The sequence below is a fragment of the Pungitius pungitius genome, chromosome 15 (genome assembly GCF_949316345.1).
Source record: "Pungitius pungitius chromosome 15, fPunPun2.1, whole genome shotgun sequence".
NCBI classification, from domain to species: domain Eukaryota; kingdom Metazoa; phylum Chordata; class Actinopteri; order Perciformes; family Gasterosteidae; genus Pungitius; species Pungitius pungitius.
In genome coordinates this window covers 4,041,516-4,059,128 of record NC_084914.1, presented here as the reverse complement: position 1 = coordinate 4,059,128, position 17,613 = coordinate 4,041,516, and the positions used below count along the sequence as shown (strand labels likewise).

The window sequence follows — 17,613 nt, the reverse complement described above, 5'->3', positions numbered from 1 at the left end:
TTTCTTCCTTATGATTAACCGAGGAATATCTAATGTGCAAATCTATTAAACGCTATTTCCTCCTCCGCAGTCAGACATTAACTAATCTAATCTACGATCTATTATTTTGCAGAGCCTGAGCAGTAGCATCGGAACCTGCCACAGCAGAAACGGCTTATTGGTAATGTTTAAATTGAGATGAAAGACGCAGACTCCTATCATTGTGTTAAATTACCCGTATCATGCGCCACACTTGCTACACAACTTTGTTGTTGTTGTTGCCTTCCGTTCCGCAGAACGCATTCCCCAGCAGAGACGGAAGCATCGTCCTCCGATACATCCCCGACCCCACGGACAAACTCCTGGACGAGGCCTTCCTGCCGTCTCCGGGCAAGTACCCCCCCAAATTCAGGTTCCCCTTCCGTGGCTGCACTTTAGTCACGTTAGTGAAGTGCATCCCGGCTGAGCTCCACCCCCCCCCTCGGCGTCTGTTTTCATTCTGTGAGGAAGAGGGACATCTGCTGCACAATAAGCACATTGCTGTACTTATTGCACTGCTGGCCGCACTAACCACAGTGCCAACACCAGGCAGGCGTATTCAAAACCTATTGCTATTAAAATGATTATATATATCTTTACTTTAATGCAGCTCATAGATGCATAGCTTTTAGAATGCCTTTTAGAGTTCCTCGAATGCATCGTTGGGTGAAGATTCTTGTGAACAGATGCTCCTCACAACTGTATTGCCAATGGCGTTTGGCCACAATGGCCTTTATGAATAAGGAAATCAAATGAAAGGCTCGTAATTGGTCTGAAGTTGGTTTCAAGTCATAGACGACGCAGCCGGGAGGACGAGTTATCCCCATTTTTAAGCCTTAGTAAGGATGAAGCTCCAGAGACACACTCGATTCTACATTTCCCATAACACTCTACTTCTGTCAAACGCTGAGCGTAATGTTTTATTATGATGACGGATCGAATGATGCAGTCAATAAACCGCCCCCCCCCCCCCCCCCCCCCCCCCCCGCACGTGAAGAAGAAGAATAGCAGCACGGCCCCTTTGCTCAAAACAAGCCTGGGAGTCGGTCTGCAGACTGAAAATGATCAGCGGCGACGTGATGGTGTGCGGTTAATGGGCCAAAACATGGCGCCGTTATGTGCTGTTCAGTTTTACAAACGACCTGCTAGTTTCTGTTCAAGCCGTGCACGATGAGAACTACACAGCGCCCCGTTTAACGTCTGCGTCTTCCTCACAGAGTACATGAACCAGAACGGAGTCTCCGATGTGGCGAACCCCGGCTACCGGCGCCCGGGCCCGCCCCGCGCCGCCCTCCCCACCATCTCCTCGGACGACGCGGAGGCCGAGTACCTCAACTGCTTCAGAAGCGGGCCGGGCGCGCCCGAGTACCTCAACGAGGCGGCGCAGCCGCAGCCCGCCCCCCCCCTCCTCCTCCCGCTCGCCTCCAACGGCGCGGCCCACGGCGTCCGGCGGTACGCGGCGCAGAACAGCATAGACAACCCGGACTACCGGCAGGATTTCACCCCTCCGGCTAAGACCCACGCCAACGGACACATCCCGGCGGCTGAGAACGCAGGGTACCTGGGCCCGGACTGAGGGCCGCGGGGGAACCCGGGGCGGTACACGCGAAAAAGACCTGTTTTTTCCGGGGGCCCCTTTTGACAAGGGGCGCCGATGTGTGCGCTGCGATGGACGCAGTGCGGGTCGCACGTGGCTTTCCTTTACCCGCCCCCCCCCCCCCCGCAAACCAAAAAATGACTTTTTGTCGGTCAGGGCCGCACCGAAGGAGGACTTCAGTTGACCTGAGGGAGACGCCGCATCAGCCCTTCTTAGAACGTGAAGACGTCTTCTGAAAATCCCTCTAAATGTTGAAAATGAGTGTTGTGTGTCGTCAAAAACGAGTGACGCAAAGGACGTAAAAACGCCTCTATTAAAAAAAAAAAGGTACTTGTGTTGTAGCTTCACAAGTCAGATGCACAATGAGACAACAGTATTGACGCGCTGGGAAACCAAGGGGACGACAACGTGCAGTGGCGCATTGGCCCCCCCCCCCGAGGGGCCATTCAAGAAGATTAGAGGGCGAGTCCCTGAGAGTAAAATGCTGACTCGGCTGTCGGGGGCCTGACGACACTCATCCTGGAGGCCGAGTCGACGAGGAGAGAGAATGTCGCAACGCACAGTCTGTTTAAATGGGAATACTGGAGAGTTGATGCGTTTCAATGCGTTTCTTTTGTGCTCTAAGACGGTCCTGTATGCATGACAAACTGGCTGCTCTTGGATAGAAACCAGAGGGTCGGAGACCTCGTCTCCAGATGTGTGACATCACACTTAACTGTGTAGAGAGGCCAACATGTGACTGTGGTGGTATTCCCACTGAGTAGTGTTCTAATTGAAACCCCGGAGCACTGGTGTAGCATGAAGCACACTTGTGTTAATCCACAGTTCGCCTACATGTGGTAAATAGTTTGTGCACCCAGGAAGTCGTTTTTTCACTTAAAGTTACTATTGCAACAAAACTATGTTTTAATGTTTTTTTTCCCCACTTTTTTTTAAAATTCAGGCAGAACTGTTTTAGGTCATGTGAGTAACTTGTTTGAATGTTTGGATTAGAAGTATTTTCCTTGTACGCATGAGTTGTTTTACACACTATTTGAATGGCCAGAAACAAGAAGCGTTTCATATGTTTGTGGTCTAATGTATCTATATTAGTGGCTGGAGACTTTTCCTTGTCTGTTTATTTTATTTGTTAACTCAAATGTAGACAGATGTTTCGCACCGGGTGTTGACAACATATCTCTGAGTCTGCTCTTGGTTTGTAGTCTTGAAAGAGCATTAAACTTTGCAAATATTATTCCTAGTTTTAAAGGAATAGACTATTGTAGCAACCTTTTGCAGATTTTACACAGGTACATGTACAGAACACAGTGATTACACTGTGATATACTCCAAAATAATCACTCATAATTTATACTCAGTACACAGTTTTGTCACAGCATACGTGAAAATGCACTTATTCCTGATTTGTGATTATTTCAGTCAAAAGTGAACTTGAATAAATCTTTTTTTTCTATGGAGAGACCGCGATTGTTCCCCCCCCAGCTTCATTAAGTATGTGGTGAAGAGCGAGATACAGGAAGGAATGGGAGCCGAGTGATAACTGATCTACTCAATCATCTTATCTTGACCCCAGACGAACTTCAAGTAGCACGCTGATGAAATGTATTGAGCAGATCATCAATGATGGGAGCAACATCCACTCTGTTGTGGTGTGAGCACCAGTGATGTGACCTGAAACCACTACTGACCAGATAAGAGAAACAACGTCAAGATATGAGAACAAATCTCATTGAACATGAAACAATAGCTTTTCCATATCAAAGAGGAGGTGAGTTGGGGAGGTTTTATTTCCTAAATAGGCCCTTTCATTGCTAATTAGTCAGATTAAACTTAACTGAAGAGATCAACTTCGACTCGGGGGAAACTGAGTAATTCGTTAAAATAAAAAATGGTTGTCTTAAACACCAGGGCAAGAAATGCTGCTGTCTGCTGTGCTCAGGACATTAAAAACTTAAGGGAATTAAAATATCAAGCCAAGGGGAAAATGTGATATTAAACTCTCCAACTTTTAATGAGCTGCAGTCTAGATGAACTGCCAACACCGCACATCTTAACCAATTTAAAACATTAGAGTAAAAGATGCATTACACCTGCGATGAAGTTAGCATTTATTTAATGTATGCAGGTCTGCAGGTTCTAGAGATCAGACTGTTATACAAGTCAAACAGTACATGGTAAAGGTTGAATTGTCAGAAATGATACCACTTGGTATTTGATGCAGCTGCAGACTTGGTTTCAAGTATGTTTCACTAACATGAAATATTTGAAAAGCAAACCACGTTCAAAAAAGAGGGGGGAAGAAACATGCAAAGTTCCTCTTATTGACAATTCAACGCAATAAATTGACAGTTTGAAACTCAGCATATCTGCTTCATCAGGGCTGTTTGGACTGACTTCAATCAGATTGGATAGACATTTTTCCCAAACGTTAGAAAAGCAGATCATTAACAACAACTGAGATGAGGAGTTCTCTGTGTACTGATAACGGGCCGATGGAATGTGTAAACACCAACAATGGAAATACACCTGGGACATATTTCCTGATGCAGTCGAATTATATGCAGTAAAATAATGAAACCAGAATCTGATTGTTAAAATAGGTTTTTGTGTATTATTAATTAGAGTAGATGAATGTAGTTACAACAGTAAGGTGGTGTAGTGCGCACTCAGGGCCGCTAGGTGGCAGCACGGAGAAGACAGTTTGTCTCCTCCCCGAACGGACAACGCGAAGAAGAAAAAAAACCAACAACAAGACCTCCGAAACTTTAAGTGGGCAGTCGGTCACTTACCATTCGGTCGTTTCAGTTCGAGGGATGGGGAAGCTACCGGGGAAAAGCCTTTTATCTGCACTTCTCTTCATTATTCTCCTGTCAGAGGGACCTTTTCAATGGGTGAGTGTCAACTAACCCTCTCGTGACTAAGCGGTGACTCAGCTTGGTCAGCCGTTGCTAGTGTGACGCTTCTCTGGCTCTGCTAGCGAAACTCCGGTTAGACCACCGTCAACGTTTAATTCAAGGCTTTCTTTTTCTACCATCGTCCAAAAACAGCGGCAGCTAGTGATCGACTCGACCGCAGCTCAAATATAATCTCTTGTGTAATTTTTTTTAATTTTTTTAAACCGCACCGTCTTTGTTAGCCATAACCCCAAAGTATGTTACCCAGGCGTTAGCCTCGACATTCCAGACACGAGCTGCTCGGTCCGGCAACCGGATAAAAATATTTTTAATACCGCCTATATGTTGTTTAAAACATGTTGCCATGGTGATGAAAAGTATAACAATATTGTAATAATACATAAAGTAAATACCGCTTCAACACAATCGTTGCGTGTGCACCAGCTTTAAACGAATCATGGACGTCCCATGTTTATTAAAAAATGTTCCTACCGTGGAGAATATGATTGATACTATTAACTTTGTATCAAGACTAAATGAATTATGTCAATCAAGGGAAATAAGATTTTCTTCTTTTAAAGATGTCATTTCAGACCCCCCCTCCCCCTCGTGGAATCTGTCATTGATTAGGTATAATCAGATGCAGATAAGTGCTTGCTTGCTCTACACTATTCCTTTGTCTTTCTTTCACTCCTATTCGTGAGGTAATTAACGTCAATCCGACTACAAAACAATGCTAAGAATCTGATCATTCAAAATGTGATTAATCATTACCTTTTTATGACAACATCCAGCTAAAATCAAATACCAGTGTGGTATGTGAGTCAAAATATTTAGTATTTTGAGACTGCAGCTGATACGATGGAATTCATTTCCAGAAATGTGTGTTTGATTTCCTTTTGGAAGGGTTTGGGGTTTCAGGTTTCTGTTTATATCTATGACCCAGTTTATGCAGAACAAACGGGTCTTACTCAACACAAACAAGCATCGCACAACTAGCTCTGACCTTGGGAAGTTGACCTTGGACAAATAGTTGTTACGCGGTAGTTTGAGTACCGGCACTTGTCTGCAGCTGCATGAAACTCCAACCGACGCAGATAATGCAAGCGCTGCCCTTAAACTCAATAGCACGAGGCACGAGGAGGACAGAGTGTAACACCGTGCTTTCTCATGTGTGAGTAAGTTGTGGAGTAAGTGAATTGACTTCCTTAACTTCCCCTCCCAGTAAAGAACATGTGAGCGCTCTGCTGCTGAATAGACAGATAAGCGACGACTCGCACAACAGAAGCTGGACGTTTTTGGAACTTTTAACAGGAGTCACCGTGTGGTGTTATGTTGCCGAGGAAATCTGTCCCCCCCCCCCCCCCCCCGTCCTCCTTCCTGTGGCGTGCTGTCGTGACGCTGAATGGGGGGTCGGCGCACGCGGTGACTAAACCGACTCGGTTTATTTCAAGGAAATCTCTTCGAATGGAAACACTTTTGCAGAAGTGAAATATTTAATTTCACACATGCAAATCTTTATTTTCAGACGTGCAATTCACAAGATACTAGAAACACAGGAAAGAGGTTTGACCGGAGGTTTGACAGTTGAGAAATGTTAGAGGTACAGCTCATACCCCCCCTGTCCTTTTGAGCAGCCCAAAGTAAGCTGCGTGCTCCTATGATGGACCTCTTTAGGGGAACTGCATTCGAGCTGTCTTGGTTTCCTTAGTAAGAGTTGGTCCGTGTCTTCATTACATGAAAAAATAGACACAAACTTTTAAAATCAAAACACTCTTCAAGTAAGGAACGGACACTGAACAATGTACTCTAAACCCATGTATTTGCTTCATGAACAGCATTGAACTAATGACCACTGTCTTTGGGTCTTCTTTCCGTCAGGTGGATGCACAGCGCTGTGTGTGGTACGGGGAGTGTGGGGACTCCAAAATTGTGGGAAAAAAGTACAACTGCAACTACACTGGTCCTCCCAAGCCGGTCGACCCGGAGGGTTACGAGCTGCTCGCGGTATGCAGCGGCATCTTGATTTCTATTTTCCTTTTTTTTTTTTCTCCTCCTGTTTTTTGCTGACATTTGATCAAACCATCCATCATCTGTGACATACCGCTGCTATTTCACTTCCAGAGTGTCTCAATCCCTTTTGGTGCTTCCTTACAGGAGCTCTGTCCCGGATATGACTATGGAAACCGAAGCGTCTGCTGCGACGTTAACCAGTTGAACAGCCTCAAAGGGAGCCTCCAGCTGGCCCTACAGTTCCTGTCCCGGTACGCATGGCGGTTACAACATTAACCAATGAAGCACATGACATGCCGTGAAGCGCATTATGAGTGATTGGAGCCTTTGGCCTTTTCGAATCTGTCCGTATGCCTGCTGTTTGGAACTTGTTTGAACTTGTTCTAAATAAGGGGTTAATGGAGCAATCTTTGTCAATTTACTCTACTGCATTTTTGTTTCGTTTTTTAATGTGTTATACACTCTTAAACTTTGGAATATTTGACTGTGCTATGCAACAACAAAACCCCCAGAATCCTTCTTGCCTCACTGCCGTGTCTCTGCGTGCAGGTGTCCCGCTTGTTCAAGCAACTTCATGAACCTCTTCTGTGAGCTGACATGCAGCCCTCACCAGAGTCAATTCATGAACACCACTGAGGTCAATGGCACAAGTGTCATGGAAGTGCAGTACTACATCGGACAGACCTTTGCCAACGGTGAGTTCACGGCCGGGTTTCAGATTTGAAAAACAGCTCAGTTCTCATCGTTTTCCTGCTGAGTGCGCTCAGTTTCCTGCTCAGTGTTGTCATTTTGTGGGTGACTTGTGGCCATAACTGCATTTTTAGTCAAATGAAAAATAAGATTGGCCATTTCATTTAGTGAAAATAAAGTTCAACCCCCCCGAATGAATCAACTGTTTTGTTTTCCAGGCATGTACAATGCCTGTAAGGACGTCCAGGTTCCATCCACTAACACGAAGGCCTTGTCAATGCTGTGTGGAAAGGACGCAAAGGACTGCAACGCTACCAACTGGATTCAATACATGTTCAACACAGATAACGGACAATCCCCTTTCCCCATCATCCCCATATTCTCAGGTAAACTTAAATCTTTACGTTCTTCTGGATCAAGTCATAAGGCAATTTATACAACCAAACAAACCTGTTGATATCTGTGTGCTGAACTCGTGGTGCCGTGTCTTTGCACTAGACGTCCCGGTGTCTGGCTACAATCCCATGAACAACCAGACGTACGCCTGCACCGAGGGCCTGGAGGACGGTTCGGGTCCCTGCTCCTGTCAGGACTGCACAAAGGCCTGCGGCCCCAAACCCGTGCCTCCCCCTCTCCCCCCTCCGTGGAGAATCTTTGGTATGGACGCCATGACTGTCATCATGTGGATCTCTTACTTGGCCTTCCTGCTGATCTTTTTTGGAGCTGTGCTGGGAGTTTGGTACTACAGGTAAAGGATTCTTTTTTTTGTGCTGTATTCTAATAAGATTTCTGCATTATTCTTGCACAACCACTTAAAAAAAACTATTTGTTGGTATGCTTGCTTTAGGAGTTAATACCAAACTGGCTTGCATGGTTTTTGTGCTTACAGGAAGAAGACCATCCTGTCGGAGTACGGCCCCATATTGGACAGCAAAAACCCGCTGTCTCTCAACGCCGATAACCCGGATCAAGGTATCGTAATGCATCAAACAAGAGAAAGCGTCAGGTGGCTGGGCCACAAATGTAATCTTCTAATGGCGTAATGCGTGTAATAACAGCGTCGTTACATAAGCCAATTCCCCTTATTTCTCTGCTCTAAAGTAAATGCATCGTGGTGTGAAACGCTGGGTGAAAGCTTCGAGAATGCCCTGCGGACCTTCTTCAGTTCCTGGGGCTCCTTCTGTGTGCGGCATCCCTCCGTGGTCCTACTGGGAAGCCTGGTAGTGGTGGTGGCCTCCTCCGGGGGACTGGTCTACATGCGCATCACCACCGACCCCGTTGAGCTGTGGTCTTCTCCCAGCAGCCAGGCGCGCCAAGAGAAGGACTTCTTTGACAGCCACTTCGGACCCTTTTTCAGAACGACGCAGCTCATTATCACCACGCCGATCACAGATCGCTTTATCTACTCGCCGTACCCCATGGGATCAGATGTCCCATTTGGAGCCATCTTGAGAAATGACATCCTCCACCAGGTGGGTTAGTGGGAGGAGTCAAATTCACAGGCATTGTTTTGTCGTTGAAGCCACTGTTATTTTGGTCTAAAGTATTATTGTTCCCATGACCAGGTGAAATTGGAACGTTGCAGCTGCTCCCTTTGAACACTGTGGTTGACTGGTTCCCTTTTCTCTTTCCACTTTCATCCTTTGAAACCGTAACCAACCAGGTGCTGGATCTTCAGCTTGACATCGAAAGCCTCACAGCGACATTCGAGGGCCAAACGGTCACCCTGAAGGACATCTGCTTGGCCCCACTGGCTCCTTACAATAACAACTGCACCATCTTCAGTGTCCTCAACTACTTCCAAAACAGCCACGATGTGCTGGACCACAGCGCAGGAGACGACTTCTTTGTTTGGGCTGACTATCACTCCCACTTCCTCTACTGTGTCAGGTGAGGTTTGCCACTTTTTATTTTCTGAATTTTATATGTTAGCCATTAAGCTGGCCCTCCGGTGGTCTTAGTCGTAAGTTCCAACAGAAATGTTTTAGAAGGTTCAGGAAACGGTCAAAGATTATTTTTTTTAAAACAGGAAAAAATAGGTCAAAACCTGCCGAGCTACAAATAGTTCCATGGACTGTGGTGCCTGTCATTTTGAAAACAGAAATAAAAAAGCACAATCGCACTTCCCCCTTTTAGTTGTGGTTGTCACGCAGCGGCCTCTCTTCTGTTTCTCTTAACCGCGCTGGCATGATGTCTCTAATGGCAGAAACCTGTGCTGATAAATCTGCAATATCACTGTGCAACAAAACACCTCTGGCTAAATCCTGGTTTATTTGAACAACCATTTGTCTTGTCAACCACTGTCTTAATTTAATATCAATACCATTGCACTACTGTCTTAATTTAAATCTCTAATTCTATTTGATACATATTCCACCCCACTGTACATGCTTTCACTTTTTCACAAATTTCCCATTTGGGATTAATAAAGTATCTATCTATCTATCTATCATAATGGCTGTTATTCTTCAGGCCATCAACTGTGTTGATCTTTTATTCCACAGTGCACCCGCATCCCTCAACGACACCACCCAACTCCACGACCCCTGCCTGGGAACCTTCGGCGGCCCCGTCTTCCCTTGGCTGGCCCTCGGGGGTTATGACGGTGAGCTGGGTTAACACCTTATTGAGGGCCGAGAAGAATTTACTTTAGTTACGTAATCACTTTGCATCCTCTGAAGATTCTTCAATGTGTAAGCTGTTGCAGTGGGAGCTACTACAGAAGCAGTTTTGAGCTGTTTGCCCCAACGAAGATGCATTCATGAAACTTTACACGTTTGTAGCTGAGATCAAAATGAAAGTTAAATACTGCGGCGGGTGTGGTCCGAACAAGGGAAATACAAAAAGGGGGCGTTGGCCCCTCCAGCCTCACGCCTGGTGATCCGACCTGAAACGCCAGATGGTTGGTTACAGAAAACCATCCGAGAAGCAGTCCAAACTTGTTCCAAAGCCAGTCAGGAAAAGCGAGAAGCCTTCGGCGCTTTGGGATTATTTCTTCCTTGAACAAAGAGCAAACTCTGACATTACCAAATTCCTCTCATGCACGCACACACACACACACACAAAAACCACACCCGTAGCTGCCATTAGCTCCTCGCCATGTGCCAATTGGTACGAGCCACTGTGGTTTGTGCAACCGTTGCAATGACTGCGTCTTCATTACAGAAACCAACTACAACAATGCCACCGCTCTGGTGATCACCTTCCCAATCAACAACTACCTGAACGACTCCGTGAGGCTGGGCAAAGCTCGCGCCTGGGAGAAAGAGTGAGCCTGCTGTCTGTTTCTGAAGAGAGAGCTTCTTTGGCTCTCCAACAAACACCGTTAATGCCGTCTTTGCGTTTGACCAAAACTGCTTTGTCTGCGCGTTTTTTTTAGATTCGTCAAGTTCATGAAGAACTTCCAAAATCCCAACCTGACCATAGCCTTTAGTGCGGAGAGGAGTATTGAAGATGAAATAGACCGAGAGAGCAAAAGCGACATCAGTACCATCGTGGTCAGCTACGCCATAATGTTCATCTACATCTCGCTGGCCCTGGGTCACATCAACAGCTTCAGGAGACTGATGGTAAGAAACCGTCTGTCGTTGTTTTCCCACACTATTACACGGTTTCCCGTTATCTGGCATTTTAGGGAACGAGCAGCCAAACTACTTCCTGACCGATGCTCTCTCTCCTTCTGGCCGTACAGGTGGACTCAAAGATCTCTCTGGGTATATCAGGAATCCTGATCGTGCTCAGCTCGGTCTCCTCCTCACTCGGGATCTTCAGCTATTGTGGCATTCCCCTCACCCTCATTGTGATCGAGGTCATTCCTTTCCTGGTGCTGGCTGTCGGGGTGGACAACATCTTTATTGTAGTGCAAGCGTATCAGGTACCTGCACAACCCCACATCTCCCAAGCCGTAGATTTTAAACTACCGTCATCTTAATTACTCGGCTGGGAATTCATTCACTTGGAAAGTGACATATTTTGGTTTGTTTGCCATCACAACTGTGCTGTCTCTTAAATAGAAGTCTCCCGTTGTTTTTGCACGCTGCCGATAAAACGCTGTTAAACATTCTAAAAAGTGATTTTCTATCTGTACCTTTTGAACAGCGGGATGAGCGGATGCCCCAGGAGGAACTACACCAGCAGATTGGCCGTATCCTTGGAGACGTAGCCCCCAGCATGCTTCTCTCCTCCCTGTCGGAGACGGTCGCCTTTTTCCTGGGTAAAACACACCCCCCATTTAATATACCCCATATGCACCCAGGCAATCTGTATTCTAAGTGCTAACGGGCCTCGCTGAATGGAAACAGACGGGATGGACAGGATTTACTCCCATGCTGATTAAACTGTTGACCTTTTCTTCTGCAGGAGCCCTGTCCAACATGCCCGCAGTGAGGACTTTCTCTCTTTTTGCTGGCTTGGCCGTCTTCATCGATTTCCTGTTGCAGATCAGCTGCTTCGTCAGCTTGCTCGGCTTGGACGCCAGGAGACAGGAGGTGAGTCTGACGGAATTGAGGGTGACATAAGTGATGACACCGGAGGGGCTACGGAGCTCTACCAATCTCTGTTTTGGCTAATAGGACTGATTACTTCCCCTTTTTTGTATTGAAAACTCCCTCAGTGACACAATATTACCTTTTTATATCGGTTACCCTCATCAAATACGTTGTTTGTTGTATTAAATAGGCCAATCGACTCGACATCTTTTGCTGTGCGAAGCTGCCGGAAGGTCAGGAGACGCGGACGGACAGTTTCCTCTTCCGTTTTTTCAAGAAAATCTTTGCGCCGTTCATCCTCAAAGAGTGGGTCCGACCAATCATAGTGAGTACCTCCGTGGCCGCTTCGTTCCAGTTGGACTGATATTTTTCATTCAGTAGATCACACCGGCTGTTCACAGGATGGAATCGTTTGTTCTTATAAATGTTTTTTCCCCCCCCATTTCCCTTTGTTCAGGTGGCAGTGTTTGTGGGGATGCTCTCTTTCAGTATGGCTGTGGTGAATAAAGTAGAGATTGGACTGGACCAGAAACTCTCCATGCCTGACGTATGTGTTTTTTTGTTGTTGTTTTTTTTTACATTTGCCCATCGCATACTGCATTGGACTCCAGAGATTCGTGCTGATGATCCGTCCCTTTTTCATCATCCAGGACTCGTATGTGCTCGACTACTTCAAGAACCTGACCATGTACCTGAACACCGGCGCCCCGGTGTACTTTGTGGTGGAGGACGGTCTGAACTACAGTAGTGCAGAGGGGCAGAACGCCGTGTGCGGCGGCGTCGGCTGCGATAACGACTCTCTGGTCCAGCAGGTGTACAGCGCCTCACTCATCAGCAACTAGTGAGTGCTGGCTTAGAAGAAGCCACGTGGGTCACGTGAAGGGTTTATTTGCACGGAGAGAAAATGGATTATTTGTGCTGTAGGCTGACCGACAGTCATGTGACTTCCACATCTGGTTCAGCAAGAGGAATTATGACAGAATCGTGCCGTTATTGTCTGAATTGACGAGTAGGTTTTTTTTTCAGTCATTCTTTAGGTTGTAGAATGTTCAAATATATCAAGCTTATTTTCTACAGTGGCCTCAAGCACATGACCACAATGATGAGGGAACCGCATTCCTTAGTTTTAGGAATCATTGCTGTTATCGTCTTGAAGATAAAAAGGAAAAATGAGGTGCAGGAAGTGGCGTAGAACCTGTTTGAAAAGAGTTTAATTGCAATTGTGCTTCGGACGCAACACTTCAGATGAGTTCAGACAAGGTTCACTTTTGAGTAAACGTAAAGTATGTCTGCGCTGACCTGTGGTAAAATGATCCGTTTCCCCCCCCAGCTCAACCGTTGCCTTCACGCCGTCCTCTTGGCTCGATGACTACTTTGACTGGGTGAAGCCTCAGTCCTCCTGCTGTCGATACCACAACACCAGCGGGGAGTTCTGCAATGCCTCAGGTAGGTTTAAATCTCATGTCAACATGCCTTCAACCCGCTGTCACAAGCTGCTGACAGTGAAAAATGATTGCTGAAGTGACATCATCCATTAAATATGTTTTAAAGTAATATGCGTTTTGTTAAAAACTAAAAAATCCAGCATGGAAATATCAAAACATAATGAATAACATCCATTTATTTTTCTCTCGTGACAAAACCTTTTCAGTTCAGGACTTTTATCTCTGATCAAATTTCTCCAACGGCGTGGGCTGAGTGTTAATAGAAAGGCCGCTATTGTTTTCCAGTGGTCGACCCCTCCTGTGTGCACTGTCGACCCATGAGTCCCGCTGGGAAGCAGCGGCCAGAAGGAGAAGACTTCATGCGGTTTTTACCCATGTTTCTGTCCGACAATCCGAACACAAAGTGTGGAAAGGGGTAACTTCACCGCTCTGCCGCACAACGTTTTTCGCATTAAAACTGCGCGCCTTCGCATCGTTTCGTGTGTCTCACGCCGCGCTGATGCCCCTCCAGCGGCCACGCAGCCTACGGCGCAGCAGTGGACGTGTACCCCAACCGCACCGGGGTCGGAGCCTCCTACTTCATGACCTTCCACACCATCCTGAAAGAATCCCCGGATTTCATAGAAGCGCTGAAAATGGCTCGCGTCCTGGCCGCCAACGCGACGGCGTCCGTGGGCCACAAAGTGTTCGCCTACAGGTGAGTTCCCGTTTTACGCCACGTGGCGCTCGGGCTTTTACTCTTTCAGTAGTACACGGTCAATTAGAGCTGTCTTTTTTGTGAACATGAGAAGGTGTCTTCAGTCCACTGACACGTTTATGTGCTGTTAGGTGAAACACCAGTGAGGTTTTTCAGTCAATGTTTAAGGGCAGTGGGGAGAGACTTTGTGAAGTACTTAATGGATCAGTACACCGCAATAGTAAACAAAATAAATGGCACTATAGCTGCTGTTTGACCTCGAGGCCCCAATTCCTCTTGCTGACATGCTCTCACAGTCCAGGATAAAAGTGTTCCTGCATGTGTTAAATTGTACTCTTGGTCGACGAGTAATACTATATGTAGTAATAATACTAATACTCCTAAGAATGAACAATGAGTCCACGGACCTCGTTTCCCCCCCCTTTTTCCCCCCCACAGCATCTTCTACGTGTTCTACGAGCAGTACCTCACCATCGCGCGCGACACGGCTCTGAACCTGAGCGTGTCGCTGGGCGCCATCTTCGCCGTGTCGGCGGTGCTGCTGGGCTTCGAGGTGTGGTCGGCGGCGCTCGTCTCCGTCACCATCGCCATGATCCTGGTCAACATGTTTGGCGTCATGTGGCTGTGGAGCATCAGCCTCAACGCCATTTCCCTCGTGAACCTGGTCATGGTGAGAACGTCACTCCCCTCTTTCATCGGCTGACGCGTGACTTGAGAGAACATTTATTGTGTGTCGAAATAGACGAGGTTTTTATGGCATATTTATTCTTTGGGGTTTTTATTTCTGCTATTGACAAAAGTTTGACCAATTAGGTCGGTCAAAGCACGGCACCGACACCAATTCTTTTAAAGCGAAAAAAAAAAAAGACTTTTTATATAGTTGTGGTTCAACTTTGAGTCGCTTTGCTTTGATCCGTTTTAATTGGCCACATTTTATTTTAATAAAGTCATTTTGATGACAAGACCATGGTAACATTTGTGCCTTTGGTCTGATGCAGTGCTGCGGCATCTCGGTGGAGTTCTGCAGCCACATCGTGCGAGCCTTTTCCATCAGTGTGAAGAACAGCCGGGTGGAGCGGGCCGAGGAGGCGCTGGCCCACATGGGCAGCTCGGTAGGTCTCCCTTCGGGTTGACGCCTCATCTACGAACCCTAAACCTCCTGCGTTGATGCTCATTTGGATCGGCTCCGGGTCTTTTTTTCCCCCGCAGGTGTTCAGTGGGATCACGTTGACAAAGTTCGGAGGAATCCTCATCCTGGCTCTTTCCAAGTCGCAGATCTTCCAGGTCTTCTACTTCAGGATGTACTTGGCCATAGTGTTGCTGGGGGCAACGCACGGCCTCATCTTCCTGCCCGTGTTGCTCAGTTATATCGGTCAGCAATGTCACACTTTTAAAGACGACGTTCTACGACACGTTTCCTGTTGACTTGAATCGAGTGTGTCCTCATCTTCTTTGTATTCTTTCCTCAGGCCCCTCGGTGAACAAAGCTAAAGTGTTTTCAGCTAACAAGCGCAACGCTGGTACAGAAAGGGAGCGCCTCCTCAACTACTAGCAGGCTGTCTGGGACAATGAACAATGAACTATTTGTCTGAAAGGGACTGCGTGGGTGTGAGCGCAAGCCACTTCTGAGATTAATGACGCCGTCTTCATCATCATCATCGTCGTCGTCCTCCTCGCTCGTTGCCACTACTATGCACGGATTTAACTCAGGAATAGGAATACTTGGGAATAGGAGCGCCAGAGGACAGGGCCAACTGCAAACTTATTGATTTCCTAAGAAGACTTTGGACCCCCCCCCCCCCCCAACACCATCACCACCACCATTCCTCCTCCTCCTCCTCACACTACAGGGAGAAAAAGCCTGAGTTCAGCGTTTTTAGAATGAGCAAACATTGTATTTTGATTGTGAATGTAGGAGATCCCAGCATCAGTTTCAGAGACAAACTACGAGATGTTTTGATTGGGAAAACTCAAAAGGGTAAAACCGGTTAGCTTTTTCTTTTTTCTTTTTTATTATACAGAGAAACTAAATTTGTACCAGAAAATGATTTACTTACGTGAGATTTTGTAGAAACTATTTGATACGAGGAGTCCTTTATTGACTGATGATTTCATGGGCGCTCACAGTACCTGGCATCCACATCATATCTGGGTTTTTAACTGTGTTATAACTACAAATGGTAATATATAATTATTGTGTTTATTATAAAGCAGTACAGTTGTAGCAGAGTACCTTCCAATAACGGGCTCCCTGGGCCACTGTGTGCAGTCCTGTTTTTACCAGTGCTCCCATCCGTGCACTGAAGGAAGCGGTTTAACTTTCGGCTTTCACAAGGATGCAAACAGTCTCCAAAGGGAAACCTCAAAGTCTCTTTTTATTTTTATTTAAACATCAGCGGACTGAAACCCAGAGGCCAAAACTTGTGTTGTGTTTTTCCCTGCAGCAAAGTCCTTTATTTCCACATTGGAAGCTATTGGGTGTTCCGGTGCAACATTCCATTTTAGAGCCACTTAATGTATGTTAAATGTCCTTTTTTGAAGTGTTTGCATAAACAGGGTTGTTAGTCCCGCTTGGGGGGGGGGTTTTAGTGAAACCCCGATACATGTGGATGCCAGGTCCAAAGGGTGCGATTGTGTGAACTTAACGTGACTTTACATTTGAGTTTAAATGAGATGCTTTGCGGTTACTGAACAGAAGGTTTTTTTTAATTAAGGAGATGAGCTTTACATTTAACTGTAAATAGCTTAAACAGGACTAATTCAGATATTCTCCTGTCTCATCTTGAGTGTGTTGATATAGAAAACTGGAGTAACTCAAAAGTGTGCAGTATTTTTTTTTTAAACTATTAACATTTTGTTACCATGCATCACTTTCTTTAAAAAAAAAAAGTGTGATGGCCTCACTTTGCAAGGTCAACCAGACGTAACAGAAGGGCCTGCAGCCAGTGGAGCTGATCGCCAAACTAGATTAATTTGAAGAGGGTTGTGACCTCGGTGGAAGACGTGTTAAATATTTTACCCGAGGTGTATGCGCTCTGTCTTAAAGGAATGGGACCCTTCCTTGTTTGAAATTGGGTTTTTGCCGAATTGCTTCCATGAACAGTGAAATAAATCTTCAAGGCCAGGGAATATTAATATTTTGTATCATGACTAACAAAACAAATGTGTTGGTTAACAGTGTACATTAATACTGTACATTGATACGGACAAATCATCTCATCATTGCAGAATATACATGTGGAAAACAGACTAAACCGAGCATTGCAATGTTTTAGCTTTTAACAGATATTAAATACCTCACAGAAAAGTATGTTGCGAAACTTTTATTTTTTAATATGTTGCATAACATATGCCTGTCTGTATGGACATGTATGTTTTCCACACTGACCACCGGGTGGCGCCTGAATCTGCTCCTGGAGCTCCCTCTACTTCAGGCTCTCAGTGATCAGTGGGGGTGGAGCCTTGCAGAGACACCCCTCTGCTGTGCTTTCCTCTGTGAATTCCATTTCTGCAGGGGGGGAGGAGGGGGGGTAAATATTTGCCCGCAGCCTGTGAGCCAGGGTGTTTTAACGGAGCGGGATGGCCGCACCAGAAGGTCCTCTCATCCCATCCCATCCCATTCCACATCCTCTGCTCTTTTCCGCTGTGCTGTCTGCACCTGTCCCGTAAGCCCATGGCGCCATGGCGATGTGACCGAGGCCGACCCCCGGATGATCAGTCCCTGCCATGTTTCTTCTTCGGTAACAGGACTAATCGGTCCATAATCTCATTT

General features: G+C 46.2%; 2 protein-coding genes across 2 annotated transcripts in view; both read left to right on the top strand.

Annotated features, from left to right (window-relative positions):
* egfra (epidermal growth factor receptor a (erythroblastic leukemia viral (v-erb-b) oncogene homolog, avian)) overlaps positions 1-1,739 on the top strand; it is a 30,477-nt gene extending 28,738 nt beyond the window's left edge. The window contains exons 26-28 of the mRNA XM_037457221.2: positions 113-160; positions 276-369; positions 1,236-1,739. Of these exons, the coding sequence (XP_037313118.2) occupies positions 113-160; positions 276-369; positions 1,236-1,594 (501 nt within the window). The 3' untranslated portion in view covers positions 1,595-1,739. The remainder of the gene's footprint in view (positions 1-112; positions 161-275; positions 370-1,235) is intronic.
* Positions 1,740-4,331: 2,592 nt separating this feature from the next.
* Positions 4,332-17,175, top strand: npc1 (Niemann-Pick disease, type C1). Its single transcript, XM_037457220.2, has 25 exons — positions 4,332-4,506; positions 6,391-6,516; positions 6,667-6,773; positions 7,072-7,217; positions 7,431-7,598; positions 7,711-7,960; positions 8,102-8,184; positions 8,314-8,684; positions 8,876-9,102; positions 9,717-9,817; positions 10,378-10,480; positions 10,592-10,781; positions 10,904-11,086; positions 11,311-11,425; positions 11,572-11,699; positions 11,890-12,024; positions 12,157-12,246; positions 12,350-12,540; positions 13,030-13,145; positions 13,430-13,559; positions 13,656-13,841; positions 14,280-14,511; positions 14,840-14,953; positions 15,051-15,213; positions 15,311-17,175. The coding sequence occupies exons 1-25, from the start codon at positions 4,429-4,431 to the stop codon at positions 15,391-15,393; spliced, it is 3,816 nt and encodes a 1,271-aa protein (XP_037313117.2). The 5' UTR covers positions 4,332-4,428; the 3' UTR covers positions 15,394-17,175.
* Positions 17,176-17,613: the final 438 nt, after the last annotated feature.